General features: G+C 55.9%; 1 protein-coding gene across 1 annotated transcript; it reads right to left on the minus strand.

Annotated features, from left to right (window-relative positions):
- Nucleotides 1–4114: 4114 nt before the first annotated feature.
- Nucleotides 4115–10403, minus strand: COMMD7 (COMM domain containing 7). The gene is made up of 9 exons (XM_067307826.1): nucleotides 10229–10403; nucleotides 8444–8497; nucleotides 8259–8361; nucleotides 6570–6626; nucleotides 6455–6492; nucleotides 5774–5864; nucleotides 5580–5629; nucleotides 5027–5075; nucleotides 4115–4502 (listed from the first exon to the last, which is right to left on the minus strand). Exons 1-9 carry the CDS (start codon nucleotides 10310–10312, stop codon nucleotides 4426–4428), a joined length of 603 nt encoding a protein of 200 aa, XP_067163927.1. The 5' UTR covers nucleotides 10313–10403; the 3' UTR covers nucleotides 4115–4425.
- Nucleotides 10404–15611: the final 5208 nt, after the last annotated feature.

The following is a 15611-nucleotide window of genomic DNA, read 5'->3' on the forward strand; positions in this document are numbered from 1 at the left end:
CTGGCTCGGCAATGTGGGGGCACCTCTCTGGGCCCCCCGCGTGGGGCTGGACATCTGTGGCTGGGGTGGCTGATGGGTGACGGGGCAGCATGATTCCAGCGGCCAGCAATGCTAAGATCGGGTGCGGATACGAGGTCCCGGCCTCGGTCGCACTTACAACGTCCCCATCCAAGTGATGCCCCTCGTCTGCGATTCGGCAGCACCCCTCTCGCCTTTGCCATTGCCGCGCACCAGTGCGAAATGGCACTGACAGAAGGTCTGGGGGCCAACAAGGCACCCCGGGTCCCAGACCGCGGCAGCACGCGGGGTTGCCGCTAACTCAGGGTCCCGGCGCCGCTTTCACAGCCCTGGGGGTGCCGCAGTGCCGGGGCCGGGACGGCGTGGGGGCTCCTTGCCCGGTGGCCGCAGCAGTGGATCCCGCGGGGGTGGCTGAGGGAGCGGTTTCAAAGATATTCCTCCGGTGCTGTGCAATGAGCAGCAGCGCGAGGGTTAACGCCGCTTTCCCTCTCTTTCGGGGCCGAGCTCGTGCTGGTGCTCCGGGATAACCTCGTTAGTGGCTGCGCTGCAGCGTGCGATGCCCCTGGGACAGAGCAGACCTATAAAATGGAGCTGCGCGAGCTGCGGGGAAGCACTGGGAAATGGTCGCGACGGTTCCTCAGATGCCGAGGCCGTGCCATGCCTAGCCCGGCTGCAACGTGGGCTGGGAGCCGCACAGCTCTGCCGAGGCCGGCACACTCGCTGCATGGTCCGGGCGTCCGTAACGGTGCTGGGCCTGCAGGGAGGCAGCTGCAGTGCGGAGGCGAGCGACGGCGGGGTGATGTCTGCCCAGAACCTCTGGCCATTTCTGCACATTGGGAGGATGGGAAAAAGCAGGGAAAGGCTCGTTTCCTCGGGAACACGGCTGAAGTGAGCTTTGGCCGGAGGCGGGTGGGATTCACCCGACCTTCGTGGGGTTTTGCGCAGCGGGCGCCTGGATGGGGCGGTCCCCGATGGTGCTGGTTGCTCTGCCAGCCCCAGCCCCGTCCCCACCGCCGGGCTGGGGGCTCCCCTCCGGGCCGGGCTCCGAGACATCCCTGCACGGCCGAGGTGCCGCAGGCCCGCAGCACGCGCGTGCGGGGTCTCCTTCCGGCACAGCCCCTCGGGCTGCACGTTCACCGCCGGCGAGCTGACAGCACCGGCCCCGCGGGGGAGGCTGGGGAAAGCCCGACTCCCTCGTCAGAGCCTGCAGCTTCCCCGATGGGTTGGTGACGTCCCTCCGCTCTTCTCGGTGGCCGGTGCTGCCCTCGGGTGCCCGGGGACCATTTGCTTCGTGTGCCTTCGTGCCACAGGCCCTTTCTCTGCTGGCCGCCTCTCTGGTGCGCGGGAGAAGATGGGATCCTCGTGCCCGGGCATTCGTCCACGCTGTCGATAGCAGCCTGCGGTCTGGCTCCGCAGTCCCAGTTGTGCACGGACAAAGAAAGGCCTAGGGAGGCGGCAAGGCTCGGGAAGGAGGACGCGCTGGGAACACTTCCCCTGCCTTGCAACCACCGCTGCCTTTCCCCTCCCGCGGGAACGGAGGCAGCAGGCCAGTGACTCCCTGGATGTCTCGGGGAGAGCAGGGCGGATGCAGGAAAGGCCTGTCCCGAACCGGGCTGCAATCGCGTTCCCGGGCAGCTGGCTTGTCCCGCTTCTGGTGCGGAAGGGCCATGGCAGCCTTCCGGGGTGGCGCGAGCCTCGCCGCGGGGCTCCGGCACCTCTCCTGCGGCCGGCTCTGCCCCGGCCCCAGCCCCTTGCCGACAGCCGCGGCAGGAGCCTGCCTGCTGTGGGAATGCAAATCCGCTTTGGTTTTGCTGGTGGAAATAATCTGGGCTTGGGATGCTGGAGGCAGCTTAGGGAGTGGGTGTGCAGCCCGGGAGCAGAAGCGGAGCAGGGCAAATGCGGCGATTGGATTTGATCAGCGGGCGGCCGGTCTGCGTAACCCAGCTGCTATCCCTTCCCTGCCAGGCGGGTTTCCAGCCGGGCCGGCTCCGAGCGCTCCAGCCGCCCCACGGTCCGACCTCCAAAATACTCGCGGGCAGGGGGGGAAGCGGCGTCAGCCTCTCCCAGGAGGGAGAAGACACCGCGTCCTGGACCTTCCTGCCTCCCTCCGCTACCAGCGTCTGCCGCGGCTGATAATGGCAACCGAGTCGGCTCCGGCGGGAAGAGCGGGAGCGCACGGGCTCCCGGGAGCCAGGCCCAGCAGTGGGAGCGGGTGCCGGGGGGGAGGTCGGGGCACAGCCGCCCCCGGCGGAAACAGGCCAAGAAAGCCCGCGGGGAGCCAAAACCGCGGCGGGCGCACGGTTGACTTCCCTGGCGCTGCAGGCGGCCCCGGCTTCCCCCCGCGCCCGCTGTCCCGCCGAGATTAGCGCTCGGCTGGCTGGGCTCAGCCAGCGGCCGGAAAAGCCGGTCGCGGGGAGCCGCCGGCCCGGAAACCCCGGGAAACGGCCCCCGGAGCAGCCCCTGCCCACCCGGCCGCGGTGCTGCAAGGGGGCGGCCGGCAGCCTCCGCGGCGCCTGGCGTGCCTTCGGAGCCGTGCCGTGCTGTGCGCGCAGGCGGCGGCGCCTCCTCGGCTTTCTCCGTGTGGTGCCGCCTTCCTGCCCGCCCTGCGGGCCCCATCCCGAGCATCCCACTCCCCGCGGCCGTGCCGGAGGGGGAGGCGAGGGTGGCAGCGGTCGGCGTTCCTGACCCGCAGCCGAGAGTGGCATCTTTCTGAACGCGGCCGTGGGCCGCCTCCCGCTGTAGCTGGACACGGTTGAGCGATGCTGCCCTGGCACCAGGAGGGCTGGGAGAAATAATAGAAACAGGCAGCAGAAAATGTAAAGCAAAGAAATTCCTTTTGTCTTGAGAAAACAGCCCGTCAGACCCCTTCTTCCTTCCTGAAATAGCTTTTGCAGCCACCCGAAAGAAGAGGGAATATTTTGCAGGACACTATTTCAACAGATTTTTTTTTTTTTTTAAATTTACCATAATCATGTGACAAAACTTGAAGTGCTTGTGAATGGACCGCTACATGGGAAAACAAATACGCAAATATTGTCCATGGGTTTGCCAGCAGGATTCCCCATGCTGTTTTCCAAACACATGGCACAGCCTGTATTTATTACTGGTTCCAGTTACTCATGCAGAATTGCATGCAATGCAGAAAAATGCTAAGTTTTCTGTAAACTGAAAATCTGCACTTAGAACAGCGGGTTGCTTGGAGCTCTGCAGCTGTTGTTGTGCATGGTTTAACTGGGTGCAAAACCACACGGAGGGAGCTGTGGTGCTGCTGTGTCACAGCAGACTTGTGGCATGCCACAGTCAGTGAATTACTTCACATGTAGGCTGGCAACTACCGGCACCTATCACAGTGTTGCAGTTCATCACCTCTACCATGACTGCTGAATTCAGCAGGGACATACCAGCTCCTCAGGAAATCCCAGAGGTGGAAAGAGCAGGCGCTGTAAGAGGGAACGTCTCTCGGATCAGTGCTGTGGGGGGGAGTTTATACTGAACTCAGGCTGCCAAAAGGTATTAGGAACTATAACCCTGGACAGCTAGACAGTTCAGACACAGGAGGAACCTCGGTGAACGTGGCACCTTCTTCTCACTGTCCCCGTGGCCAGGTCAGGGGCACCCCTCTGGTTCCCAGTGAAAAGCTCATCCTGCCATTAGACAACTGAATAGCCAAGCTAATGGTGCTTCATGGGGCTTGGGCATAAGTCCACAAGGAAATGGGCTGCATCTAACTGTGTTATTTCACACAAACTGCAGATTAAATAGATGTTTACTAGAGCCCAACATATACAAAGCTAGATTTGTCTAGTCACCCCCCCCCCTTAGATGTTTTTTCCCCTTTGCGTGGAGGCAGATGCTTGACTGTTTAAGATTTAAAATCATCTACCACTTAGATACTTTTCCATAATGAGGCATGATTGGGACAGATGTAATCAGTCCATTCCTGGAGAAATGAGAGGCTTGGAAGTGAACATTAAGTGATTCATCAGGTTAGGAGCTCTCCTCACTTCTCTGTCCTGTTTGCTTAACTCTTCCAAGTTTGAAAATAATACTCTGCTTGTGTTCCTCTCTTTCTCAAAAAATCAGATTCTGATACAAATGGAGCAGGACATGAATGGGTTTATTTCTTTGCTATTTCAATACAAGGGTCCATATATCTCTGAAAACAATTTCTCATAATAGTATAAAAAAGAGGTGAACGGACTTGTTCTCGTAGCTGTTTCAAAACACTTGCAGAAGTTTCACGTTCTAAAAGACTGATGCGTCCTTCTGGGTCTTCACACCATTGCTTGCTACACAGCATTGTCTTTTTTATCAAGTTGTTGGAGTCAGCTAGGAAAGCGCAGATCTGCAGGCCCACAAGAGAAATTAAAACATCCTGGCGAGATGTCTGTTCAGGCCCATGCAGTTTCAGCTGAAGCTTTCCAGACTGGTTTTGACCCGTTCCATCTCATGCAAAAAACTGTAGAACTGGGGCAAAGTTAGCTCTAGAAAAGAGACGCATAAAATCTTAGATTTCAGGTTACGCTTCCAACACTGGAAAAGCCATTCTGGTGCTGCTGCAGAACAACTTATATTCACCTAAGCTAAACAGGATTAGATATTTTGACTCTCAGCAGCTTCTTCTTTACTCTAGCTGGTCTGCATGGGGATTCCAGGCTAGGATTTTCATAACATGAACCGACACTTTGGAATTTTTTTATTGTTTACTTTCTTCTTCTGCCGTGCTACTTTCTGACTGCTTTTGACAGTTCTGTGGCAAATCTATATTTAATTATGTAAAGACTGCCCCAAAATTAGCGTCCCTAAATATTTCCCAGAGTGACTGCGGCAGGGAGAGGCCGGGGCTGGAATAGCCGCCAGCATCCACCCGGCGATGCTCTCGCAGTGACCCCTGCTGGGTCTGCTCCCAAAGCTCCTCTCTCTCCACTAATGCCCACAGCTTCTCTGAGGTGCAACTCAGCTTTCACATATTTAAATATTTGCTTCTCTTCTAGAACAGTTAACTTACCTATGTATACATTTTCCATTTGGCTCCCTTTTTTGATCACCAGCTTCAGCTTGAGGGGAGAAAAAAGCAGAGATGTTTTAATTAAGACAGGCCTGTATCCCAAGCATCACGATAAGACGTTCTGCTGTGAGTTTTAGACAGTGTAGACTGCTGTAAGGCATATGCATTGTTGACTGGCAGGCTTTTCAGGAAATGTCACTGTAGGAATAGATTCCTTAGGAATTGGGAGGCTCTCTGGAACTCCTTATAAATGATTTCCCCCCCCCCCCAAGATAGTGTGACCTTTGCTAGACTGAGCTTTTTGAACAGCTTTTCAGAGTGGGCTGCGCTTCTGTGATACACGATGTCTTCAGAGGAGAAACAAATAGCGTGTGCCTGCTTTCTGTTGGCAGTTGCATTGAGAAGACGAGAGAACATGCACGGTTCTAGGGCCTGTTCCTATGAAATCTAGCTTTCTTGTGTTCCCTCTCACAGCCAGTACTTCCCACATGCCTGGTCTTAGATTGTGCCTTAACTGCACTATAACCTGAACTCTCTGATGTAGGAGATTTACCTGTAAGAAGATACTTCCCACTTTTTCCAGTTCACTGCTCCCAGCAGTCACTGTGAGTCAGAAAGAAGAGAAGGGAGATAATCTGTTACCTAAACTGTGAAATAAAAAGTTCTTTGGCTGAGAGCTGCTGTTGCGTCTCAGTCTCTGCATTCTGCAGGCTTCCCACCCCATTCAGTCTGTTTTAGCTCTGTTACCTCCAAACTTCCACTCCATATCTATCAGCTGGTTAATCATCAGTGTCTGACCAACAGCCAGGTGTGTTAGAGTGGGGGCATTCAGCTTCCACTGCAAGGGCAAAAGACATGAACGATCAGTTCAGAATGACCTCTATTTATGTTACTTGGAAGTTCAGCATAAACCCAAAGCTAGCTGACTAGCTGATCATGGTAAAAGTGCAAAGTGGATGTGTGTAAAGGGACAAACTAATGCAGACGGGAGGGCTCTCAAAGATGTTTTAGCGCTGCTAGGAACTCCATCTGCCTTGTCACTTCTGGCAATTAAACTTTTTGTTTTGTTTTGTTTGTTTGTTTGTTTGATCACTGGTTCAGTGTAACAATATCTGTGCAAAAAATCATGTGTTCATGTAACTGCATAACCCCTGGGCTCGAAGCATGCGAAGGAGAAAAGCAATCAAATGAAAGCTACACAGAATTACAGGAGTCAGTAAACCTGTGCGTACAGGCCACTCCAGACCAGAAGTACCATTAGACAAAGTGTTAGCAATTATCCTAGGATCTTCAGTTCAGGATTCTGAGATGGTTTTGAAGCAATTGCCCAAAGTGCTGGTATATCTCATTATCACATTGGGGTTTTACAAGTTCCCAGTCCAAGACTGTTATTTTGTTAATTTAGAAACAAACAAAAAATATTAATACCTGTTCTGCAAAATAACTAGCTTTCTCTTCACTGAGTCCTGTGGGAGAAACCACATGAGATTAATAAATGATAAATATTAATTAGCTTTTATTTAGTGAAAGTCAGGTGGCCTACCTAGAGCAATAAAATCTGCCCTGACTTGTTCAGCAGACAGATTCCTCTTCAGGGCACCTGAATAAACAATGCAAAGAAGAAAAATCAGTTTTACGGAGTCAAAACAGTCTTTACCGAGTTAAATAAATGTAGAGATGGAGAAACTGCAACAGAAAGACTCTTTTCTTGGACTGTATTTTGAAACAAACTGCAGTTCGCCAGAATAGGAAATACAGTTGCATCTGCTGGTACCTTTGCAGATGCCAGTGCTTTAAAAGTCAGTCCCATGTTTAAGCGCCTGAGAGAGAGATTTCATTGCAGGTCTCCATGGTAACAACAGCAGCAGCCTTGTTTTGAAGTTACTGCTCTTTCTCCTATAGAAGCTTTGCTTGTTAAAGGAAAACTGTTAAGGCTGGCAGGCTACTAATTTGACCTACCTGCTGTGTTTTGGATTATGGGTGTGAACATGTGCATGTAGCACTTGCCCCTGCTGTGCCTGCCTCCTTTGTTCTGGGGCGCGGGCAGCACATGGGAGTTTACAAGGATCCTGTTCTCCAAAGGCAGGAGCAGGAATCTCATAAATTCAAAGCGACTGCTGGCCCCACGTGGCTTTGCAGCTGTGTAGCACGTAGGCAAAGTTATCTGCTGCAATGTGTTCTGATACGTCTGTGGCATCCCACAGCTAACCAAAAGTTACAGAAGGATGGGAGCTAGTGCCCATAAGCAGCAACTTTGAGACAAGACTAAATGTACCTACTCCAGAAACAGGAAGGGTTTGGAAATTGCCGATTCCAGATTAAATGCCTGCAAGACAGTTGTAGGAAAGGAAATTATTCAGAGCTTCTCCTGGACAGAAGAAACGGCCCAAAGTAGTAGGATGAAAGTTTAGACCTGAACAAAGTTGTGCATGGCTGCGAGGAGAGCTATGGGAAAGCCAGGCCTGAAGGATGCCAGTAAGAAGACTGTTAATAACAGGAAGGATCAGTGGGGTGAGCTCGCAGTGGAGGTGCTTGGCATATTATCCAGTCAACTGGCAGCCCTACCATCAGAGGAGCCTTCCACAGTGCTAGAGCCAGACCGGGGGATTCAAAGGGAATTCCCACCTCCTTCACTATTTATGAATGAGAAATCACTGGACACGTAAGTGTTTTTCTAAAACAAGACCTCAAGAACAGATGTCTCATTTACATGACCTGGAACCATGGCGGTTTCCAGCCTGCTCTAGAGAGGTGTGAATACTGTCTCCTCTGTCTCAAGCAGCACTTTGTCCTTGTGGGAATTACCGTACTGGGTCACTTAGATGGTAGTTCCCACAAATATTTAGTGCCAACATAAGTTTGAGCTGGTGCAACAAAACATGTGGATTTACAGGTTAGATCAAGCTCTGTAACTGTGACACAATGTTGTGCATGCATTTAGTAAATAGATATTTAAGTCAGTTTAGTTAAACCTGTGAAACCTGTGTGCAGGCAGGGTGTGAAGAAGGCAAAGTCTGACTCAGTAAAAGAGATGCTTCAACAGGAGGGCAATTTTGGAATTTTTGACAGTTCATTTTTGATTCTTAAATACTAAGTCATTTATTAGCTACCATTAGCACTTACTGTGCAAACCAAATGCACCACAGTTCTGAAGATGTATGGACTTGAGCAGCCTGCAGGAAGGGACACAACAGTTTGGTCACAGGGCAGCACACGCACACATATTACTTACCGTTAGGTACCAGAAGAATACTTTTGACGATGTTTTTCAGAGGGCCTAAGCTGATTTTATTCATGGTGGCAAAGTCTGAGAGCTGGGTCAGAAACCTTTCCACCTGGTCAGGAGAAAAAGCAGGCACATAGTCGTATTTCTGCACGTGCAGTGAAAGCCTCCTGGCCGCTCTGCACGGGCCTTACCTCCTTGGGCTCCGTTAGAAAGCGGAAGAGCACTTCAGTCAACGCCGAGAATTGCTGCGAAGAAACGGGACGGTGTTACGGAGCTGGGCATCCGCAGGGGACGTTCCCCAGCACCCTGCCGGTCCCCAGCGCCACCACGAAATGGCAGCGGGAACGCGCCTTGGTGCAGCTAACCGGGAGCTGCTATTCTGCCCTAGCTAGTCCCAAACCTGCCTAATGGGAGACGATGGGAACATCCACCCTCGTGTTTCATGGACCCCACAGAGTAACCTGGCTAACTTGGGAAGGGGAAAAGCTGGTTAAACGTGGCACCGCCGTTACTGGGGCCGTACCGGGGTGCGGGGCCTGCCGGGCCACGGGGCACTGCCATTACCGGGAACGGGGCCGTACCGGGGCGCGGGGCCTGCTGGGCCACGGGGCACCGCCGTTACCGGGAACGGGGCCGTACCGGGGTGCGGGGCCTGCTGGGCCCCCAGGCGCCGCCGTTACTGGGAACGGGGCCATACCGGGGTGCAGGGCCTGCTGGGCCACGGGGCACCGCCATTACCGGGAACGGGGCCGTACTGGGGTGTGGGGCCTGCTGGGCCACGGGGCACCGCCGTTACCGGGAACGGGGCCGTACCGGGGTGCGGGGCCTGCTGGGCCATGGGGCACTGCCGTTACCGGGAACGGGGCCGTACTGGGGTGTGGGGCCTGCTGGGCCACGGGGCACCGCCGTTACCGGGAACGGGGCCGTACCGGGGTGCGGGGCCTGCTGGGCCACGGGGCACCGCCATTACCGGGAACGGGGCCGTACTGGGGTGTGGGGCCTGCTGGGCCACGGGGCACCGCCGTTACCGGGAACGGGGCCGTACCGGGGTGCGGGGCCTGCTGGGCCCCCAGGCACCGCCGTTACTGGGAACGGGGCCGTATTGGGGTGCGGGGCCTGCTGGGCCCCCAGGCACCGCCGTTACCGGGAACGGGGCCGTACCGGGGTGTGGGGCCTGCTGGGCCCCCAGGCACCGCCGTTACCGGGAACGGGGCCGTACCGGGGTGCAGGGCCTGCCGGGCCACGGGGCACCGCCGTTACCAGGAATGGGGCCGTATTGGGGTGCAGGGCCTGCCGGGCCCCCAGGCGCTGCCGTTACTGGGAACGGGGCCGTACCGGGGCGCGGGGCCTGCCGGGCCATGGGGCACCGCCGTTACCGGGAACGGGGCCGTACCGGGGTGCGGGGCCTGCCGGGCCACGGGGCACCGCCGTTACCGGGAACAAGGCCATACCGGGGTGTGGGGCCTGCCGGGCCATGGGGCACCGCCGTTACCGGGAACGGGGCCGTACCGGGGTGCGGGGCCTGCTGGGCCACGGGGCACCGCCGTTACCGGGAACGGGGCCGTACCGGGGCGCGGGGCCTGCTGGGCCACGGGGCACCGCCGTTACCGGGAACAAGGCCGTACCGGGGTGCGGGGCCTGCCGGGCCACGGGGCACCGCCGTTACCGGGAACGGGGCCGTACCGGGGTGCGGGGCCTGCCGGGCCACGGGGCACCACCGTTACCGGGAACAAGGCCATACCGGGGCGCGGGGCCTGCCGGGCCACGGGGCACCGCCGTTACCGGGAACTGGGCCGTACCGGGGTGCGGGACCTGCCGGGCCCCCAGGCACCGCCGTTACCGGGAAGGGGGCCGCACCGCGGTGCAGGCCTGGGATCCGCCCTGCATCCTGCTCCTGTCCCACTCCCCGCTCCCGCAGCAGCGGCTCCGGCCGCTCTCCTGCCCCCCGGCCGCCCCCGCCGCCGCCGGCCCCGCACCTCGGCGCTGAGCTGGTTCAGGTTGTGCATGTCGCCGCTCACGGCCTCCGGCACCGGGTCGCGGGTGAAGTTGAGCAGCCCCATGGCCGCCCGCCCGCTCGTCCCGCCCCGGCCGGCCCCGGCTCGGCCTCCCGCCGCAGCCTCGGCATTGGCAGACGCACTTTCGGCGCCGCCATCGCCGCCATCGCCGCCGCTCGGGGGCTGCCGGGACCCCCCCGCCGGGCACCAGCGGCCCCCGGCCCCGCTCCCGGGGGCTGCCGGGCCTGCGCGGCCCGCGCCGGGTGCCTGGACTGCTGGGCCCCGCGTGTGCGCCCCGCGTGTGACCTGTGCGCCCTGTGTGTGCCCTGCGTGTGCCCCACGTGTGCACGTGTCCCGCGTGTGCCCCGCGTGTGTCCTGCGTGTGCCCCACGTGTGCACGGGTGCCCCACGGGTGACCTATGTGGTGCCCCACATGTACCCGCGTGTGCCTGCGTGTGCCCTGTGTGTGCCCCGCGTGTTCCCCATGTGTGACCTGTGTGCCCCGCGTGTGCCCCGCGTGTGCCCTGTGTGTGTCCCTCCCTGCCCAAAAGCAGGGCAGAACCCCGGAGCTAGAGCTGCGGCGTGTGTGTGCGTGCAGCTCAGTGTCCGGCGCGTGTGCATGCATGCAGCTCAGTGTCCAGTGTCCAGCGCGTGTGCGTGCATGCATGCAGCTCAGTGTGCAGTGCATGTGCATCCCTGCAGCTCAGTGTCCAGTGCGTGTGCATCCGTGCAGCTCAGTGTCCGGCGCGTGTGCATGCATGCAGCTCAGTGTCGTGTCCAGCGTGTGTGCATCCGTGCAGCTCAGTGTCCAGCGCGTATGCGTGCGTGCAGCTCAGTGTCCAGTGTCCAGCATGTGTGCATGCATGCAGCTCAGTGTCCAGCATGTGTGCATCCGTGCAGCTCAGTGTGCAGTGTGTGTGCATCCGTGCAGCTCAGTGTCCAGTGCATGTGCATCCGTGCAGCTCAGTGTCTGGTGCGTGTGCATGCATGCAGCTCAGTGTCACGTCCAGCGTGTGTGCATCCGTGCAGCTCAGTGTCCAGCGCGTGCGCATCCGTGCAGCTCAGTGTCCAGTGCATGTGCGTCTGTGCAGCTCAGTGTCCAGCACGTGTGCATCCATGCAGCTCAGTGTCCATTCCTCCACGGTCTCTATCCTGGAAAGATTTATCCACATGTTTAATTTCATGCACTTGAGTGCTTCCATTTGTCATTCGTAGGTGCAGAGCCTTAAATATAGGTGAAACTGGGGAGCACGGTAGGCACCCTGCGGTGTGGAGAGGCCTTAAACTGCTGCATGGGCATCCGGATGGCCACTGAGTGTTGTCAGTTGTTTTTCAGTACTAAAAACTCAAACTGTTAGCAGAGTTTCTAGGCAGACTGATTTCTCTTTTCTCCAGATTCCACTTAGGACCTGAAACTCGGCCGTGGTTTTTCCCTCTTTTGGCTGCCACTCCTCGTACGGTTTAATTGCTTAGCCTGATAAATGCTGCTGCTGGTGCATTATCTGGAAGAAAATCGGTTAATCTCGTGCAGCTGGGCTGGCGCTGCAATATGGATAGGTTTTGTGCAGGGAAGGCGAGGAGACAGTTCGGGTGTGCGGTTCTGCAAGGCCCCTGGTGGAACACAACTGCATTTCAAAGGGGTCAGGGCTTCGCGTAAAGATTTTGATCCAGTTTTCACTAAAATCAATAAGCAGAACCTGCCTTTGGTTCAGAGAACTGCAGGAAAGCAGGTGAGTTGCAAAATCACTGCCACCTTATTCTCTGTTGGACGGTCTCATTTTCGTTTGTGCGCGGGATGCAGGCCTTGATCCAGAAAATATTAAAACTTGATGTATTCTTGCTGAAGACAATGGAGCCCGTCACATGCTTAAAGACTCAATTGCCCTCAGCTGTTATTTTGCAACTTTCCAAGCGCCGGAAAATAAGATCTCCAAAAGTTATTTCACTCTCGGTGCGAATGTACCAGATCCATTTTATTTTGGAAGTCGCTCGCTGGCTGCCCGAGTGGATCCTGTATAAAAGCCCTTGTGAGAAGCAAAACTGCTGCGGTCGGCGATGCTGCTGTTTTCCTCCTGACACTTTCAGTTGCAAATGAGAGCATAGAGAATTTTATAGTGCTTTTCACTGTGAAGATATGCCAAAGAGTCGTTTATAAACAAGGAGTTAAGCAGCAAAGCACCACTAACAATGAGATAGTTACTGGTCGTCGGACTGGAAATGCCACTCACACTTTCTTTTCTTCTCCAGTATCTCTTAGTTCAGTGTGGCTATTTCGGATGTACTTTGAATGGGGTGGGACTATGTACCTCGATTTAATAGGACTGGTGATGTAAAAAAATTACATGTGGAAGTGCCTGCATGATTTGACCCCAAGTATTAAATGCACCTTAAAACAGGGTGCAGATTTTTTACATTGTGGGTAATTGGCCATTGGAACAATTTATCAAGTTCTGTGGTGAACTGGCCACACTGGTGGTTTTAAAACCGGAAGGATATGTTTTTCTCTAAAAAAAAATAATTAACTAAAATTTATTCAGGGAAAGTTATGGATTGTGCAACACGGGAAGGCCAGAGCATGTGAACGTAATACTGCTTTGGGGACTTGGAATTTTACATAAAGTCTTATGTAAATTTTTATAACTATAAATGAATAACTGTAGGTGAGTGTGCAGTCTCGTACCCCAAATTCACCTACCTTGGACTGCATGGCAGAAAAACTGAAACAAGGAAAGAGGCAATTTTCAGCCTGGGTTTGTATGCTGGCATTAGCCATGCAGCTACAGCTCTTTCCTTCCCTGTGTCTTTCTAGGGCGACGCTTTAGGAAACGAATGAAAGACGGTCTCGCCGCACGCGTATGTGCTTGTGCGAGCATGTACGAGGTACGGCAGGAGGGAGAAGCCAATATTATAGAAGAATTTCCCAGGCAGCAAACCAAATTCTTGGGAAAGTTGAGTGACGGGATCCAAGAAGAAGAGTTTAAGCTGCGGTACGTGCTCATAACATCCTGTCGAAACCATCAACAGGAAGGGCAGCACTCGCACCTCTTCGGATACCGGTTTGTTTGAGGTACGGCGTTCAGCTGAGGTGCCCTGCGCTGCCTTAGCGCTCGTGTAGCGCCGGCTCCTCTGCGCCGGGGGCAGGACTGGTTCCGGCTACGGTGGTTTTGGAAAGGGATTTATTCAAACGGGAGAGAACACTGCAAAAGTCTGTTCTAGCCATGAACAGAATGGAGCGTTTTCCTGGGAGGACAAGGCGGCCGAGCCGGGATGTGCGTGCCGGGCAGAGGGGCAGAGTCTGTTCCCCCCGTCCTCCGTCTTCCCGGCTCTCCCGCTGCCCTCTCGCCCGCCCTGCTTTCCCTCCTGTGGGTGCAGGGAGACTTTGGCCCAAAGAAAGGCTCCTTAGCAGCCATCAGGTCCATGGATGGGTGCCTCTGCCAGGCCATTCTCATGCAGAATTTGTCACTGATTGACTCATCAGAGTTGAGGACAAGCAACAGCATTTCAGTGTTGGGGACAACCCTTCTTGCAACCACAAATACTGGTGCCAAAACAGCAACAAGAAGCAATGGGGGGGGGGGGGGGAACAAGGAGAAAGGTGTTCAAAATGGTGCCCTCCAAATGGTGCCCTCCAAAATGAGTCACAGCATCAATATCCCCTGCTTTGGATGCATCGTTCAGCTTCATTTTGCCCGTTCCTCTCTGAATTCCCCCAGCAGTCAGAGCATTACCTTGGGACATTTCGCTCCTTGGTGCTGTGTCTTCAAGCCCCGGGTGTCACTGCCCCGCTCTGTGATGCCGTCTTCTACCCAAACCTCCCTCCCGGAGCACTCGGTGGCCGCTCCACGTTCAGCCTTGCAGCCCCTTCCTGAAGTGGGGAGACATCACCCACGCTTGCTGGCTGCAGAAACGCCCTGAAGGAGCCAGGGCTAAACCCAGGCCTCTGTCACCCTGCCCAGGGCTCCGACCATCTGTTTTCTGTTTATTCTTCCGATCCGCAGTGCCTCCTTCTGGGCTGTGTGGATTTGGGAGAACATCTCTCTCCAAGGGTTGAGGAGCAGCTCCTGTGGCTGCTACTGCCCAACTGAAACACTGGAGAGGGGCAGTTCTGGTCCCACAAGGACCTTGAGATTTTTTATAAATGAGATCTTTGAGAACAGGAGCTTCAGTTCATTCTGCAATTAACTGCCCCTTCCTCTCTCCCATGACTCTCGGGACTGTTTGCTCCCAAGCGGACGTGGCTACAGGAGTGGCGACGGCGAGAACGACTCCGGGCCTGGAGCAGTGGGATTTCTGCCCGCAGCCTCTCCCGTGGAGCAGCCCTTCTGCTCGCGCAAGCGTGCGCTCGGGAGGGCGGTTTGGGGAGGCCTCGGCACTTCAGATGAGGCTGTAGCAGGCGTATCCTGTTTTCTAGGAAAGAGAGGATTTTGTGGCCGGCTTTGTTAGAGAGGCGTTGAAGATTTTTTCTTTGTGTACTTTTTCGTTTCAAGTTCGCACACTGGTTGCTGCAGTCTTTCTAGACATTCTGGTTGCACGGGTGACATTTATTTTTAACCTCGTTTTTATTAGGGCGTTGTATCGTGTGGTCCTGGCCAGCCCACAGGAAGGGCTAGAAACTTCATGTAGGAGGGATAAGGCTTCCTATCTCCGTGTAAACAGCAATTCCCCCCAGATGTGAAAAGCCAGCCCACCTTCACGAGGAGGCCAGAGGCTGCATTCGCACGCGCGGCAGCGGGATGGGACGCTCGGGCAGCTGGGACAGACCTTGCCTTCGGGAGCCAGAGGCAGAGGAGCTCTGTCACCGCGCTGCTTCCTAACACAGCTCTGCACCGTGCTGGGAAGGAGAGAGCCTGGGGGGCGCGAGAGCTTTCCCGGGGAGCGGCGAGGAGGCCGCCGGGATGCCGCAGAGCGACGGAGGCCGGCGGAGCACAGCCGAGGCGAAGGGTGCCGCGGGGCTGGCGGAGAGGTGGGTGGGCGGCGTGGGGCTGGGGCGAGGTCTGGGGCCAAGGAGCACGCAGCAAGGTCGTGGAAGATCCCGGGGGACGCGCTTGGACGGGGTCTTGCAGCGAAGAGTAACAGCCGATGAAAATGCTTCCTGCTATGGCTTGGGAGAAGAGCCGTTGCGCTAAGCAGTGCGCACACACCACCCTGGGAAATCCCAGCCCCTGCCATCGGTAGGAGCGTTGCCTCTGACTTCAGTGAAAGGCAGAAGTTCAGCCCACTCCCTGCCTCAAGGTTTTTAGAGGAACTTGCAACTGCAGAGCGATGTTGTTTGAGGCGATGTAAAGGTGAATCTCTCTACCTGTTAGAAGACTAAAGAAACGCCTAGCCTTTACGGTGGTCTAGGAATCTCGGCCGTACAGACTCC

This window comes from Apteryx mantelli, chromosome 18 (assembly GCF_036417845.1).
Source record: "Apteryx mantelli isolate bAptMan1 chromosome 18, bAptMan1.hap1, whole genome shotgun sequence".
Classification (NCBI taxonomy): domain Eukaryota; kingdom Metazoa; phylum Chordata; class Aves; order Apterygiformes; family Apterygidae; genus Apteryx; species Apteryx mantelli.

What these genes read in the sequence shown, in the direction of transcription:
- COMMD7 (XM_067307826.1), bottom strand. Translation starts at nt 10,312, where the DNA reads ATGGGGCTGCTCAACTTCACCCGCGACCCGGTGCCGGAGGCCGTGAGC. An exon ending in CTAGTTATTTTGCAGAACAG is followed by an intron (nt 5,865 to 6,454) that starts GTATTAATATTT and finishes TTGCCCTTGCAG; the next exon opens with TGGAAGCTGAATGCCCCCAC. An exon ending in TATGGAGTGGAAGTTTGGAG is followed by an intron (nt 5,630 to 5,773) that starts GTAACAGAGCTA and finishes TCTGACTCACAG; the next exon opens with TGACTGCTGGGAGCAGTGAA.